This window comes from Schistocerca gregaria, chromosome 4, assembly GCF_023897955.1.
Source record: "Schistocerca gregaria isolate iqSchGreg1 chromosome 4, iqSchGreg1.2, whole genome shotgun sequence".
Taxonomy (NCBI): Eukaryota; Metazoa; Arthropoda; class Insecta; order Orthoptera; family Acrididae; genus Schistocerca; species Schistocerca gregaria.
The window spans coordinates 83,471,732-83,473,475 of record NC_064923.1 but is presented as its reverse complement, the minus strand read 5'-3'; the positions used below and the strand labels follow the sequence as shown (position 1 = coordinate 83,473,475).

The 1,744-nt window shown below is 58.3% G+C and overlaps 1 protein-coding gene across 1 annotated transcript; it reads left to right on the top strand.

The window, feature by feature from the left end:
• Positions 1–259: 259 nt before the first annotated feature.
• Positions 260–1,453, top strand: LOC126267608 (uncharacterized protein C2orf16-like). Its single transcript, XM_049972909.1, has 3 exons — positions 260–337; positions 422–770; positions 903–1,453. The coding sequence occupies exons 1-3, from the start codon at positions 260–262 to the stop codon at positions 1,451–1,453; spliced, it is 978 nt and encodes a 325-aa protein (XP_049828866.1).
• The last annotated feature ends 291 nt before the right edge of the window (positions 1,454–1,744 follow it).

Sequence of the window (1,744 nt, the reverse complement as noted above, 5' to 3'; positions counted from 1 at the left end):
GAGCACCAGGCACCAAGCACCAGGCACCAAGTACCAAGAACAAGAGACTGTGCACCAGCCGCCAGGCACCAGGCACCATGAACTGGGCACTGAGCACCAGGCACCAAGCACTACACAGCAAGTACCAAGTACCGAGCACCAGGCACTGTGCACCAGGCCTCAAGCACCAAAAACAAGGCACTGTGCACCAGCTGCCAGGCATCAGGCACCATGCTCTAGGCACTGAGCACCAGGCATCAAGCAACTAGAACAAGACACCATGCACCAGCTGCCAGGCACCAGGCACCATGCACTAGGCACTGAGCACCAGACACCAACACTATGCAACAAGCACCAGGTACTGAGCACCAGGCACCAAGCACCAGGCACCAAGCACAAAGAACAAGGCACTGTGCACCAGACGCTAGGCACCATGCACTAGGCACTGAGCACCAGGCACCAAGCACTATGCAGCAACCACCAGGTACTGAGCACCAGGCACCAAGCACTACACAGCAAGCACCAGGTACCAAGCACCAGGCACCGTGCAACAGGCACCAAGAACCAAGAACAAGGCACCTTACACCAGCTGCCAGGCACCAGGTACCATGCACTAGGCACTGAGCACCAGACACCATCACTATGCAGGAAGCACCAGGTACTGAGCACCAGGCACCAAGCACCAGGCACCAAACACCAAGAACAAGAGACTGTGCACCAGCTGCCAGGCACCAGGTACCATGAACTAGGCACTGAGCACCAGGCACCAAGAACTACACAACAAGCACCAGGTACCGAGCACCAGGCACTGTGCACCAGGCATCAAGCACCAAGAACAAGGCACCGTGCACCAGCTGCCAGGCACCAGGCACCATGCTCTAGACACTGAGTACCAGGCATCAAGCAACTAGAACAATACACAGCGCACCAGCTGCCAGGCACCAGGCACCATGCACTAGGCACTGAGCACCAGGCACCAACACTATGCAACAAGCACCAGGTACTGAGCGCCAGGCACCAAGCACTACACAGCAAGCACCAGGTACCAAGCACCAGGCACCGTGCAACAGGCACCAAGAACCAAGAACAAGGCACCTTACACCAGCTGCCAGGCACCAGGTACCATGCACTAGGCATTGAGCACCAGACACCATCACTATGCAGGAAGCACCAGGTACTGAGCACCAGGCACCAAGCACCAGGCACCAAACACCAAGAACAAGAGACAGTGCACCAGCTGCCAGGCACCAGGCACCATGAACTAGGCACTGAGCACCAGGCACCAAGAACTACACAGCAAGCACCAGGTACCGAGCACCAGGCACCAAGCAGCAGGCACCGAGCAGCAGGCACCCAGCACCAGCCACCAAGCAGGAGGCAGCAAGTTCCAAGCACCAGGCACCGAGTATCAGGCACCAAGCACCAGTCACGAAACAACAAGACAAACGGCAGTCGTACGGCGCGCTGCGCCTAGGCTGGGCTGTCTGCAGGTCGCTCGGTCACGCGCGCTATCGATCTGGCGAGCGCCACGCACGTGCGCGGCACGCCGGCGCTCGCCCGCCTGCCAGCTGCACGAAGCGTCCGCGCTACCTCTACAGCCTGGCTGTGGCTCTTAGACCGTGGATACCATGCAGGTCATGACATCGCGGACTTGGAGCCCACTTCCGCCATGTTAGTAGGGCTAAACATTAAGCCGGGTTTCCTCAGACATGAACTTGTTACGCTCCCGTAAGTCAGCTCCCATGTGCAAACATTCAACTTGTAC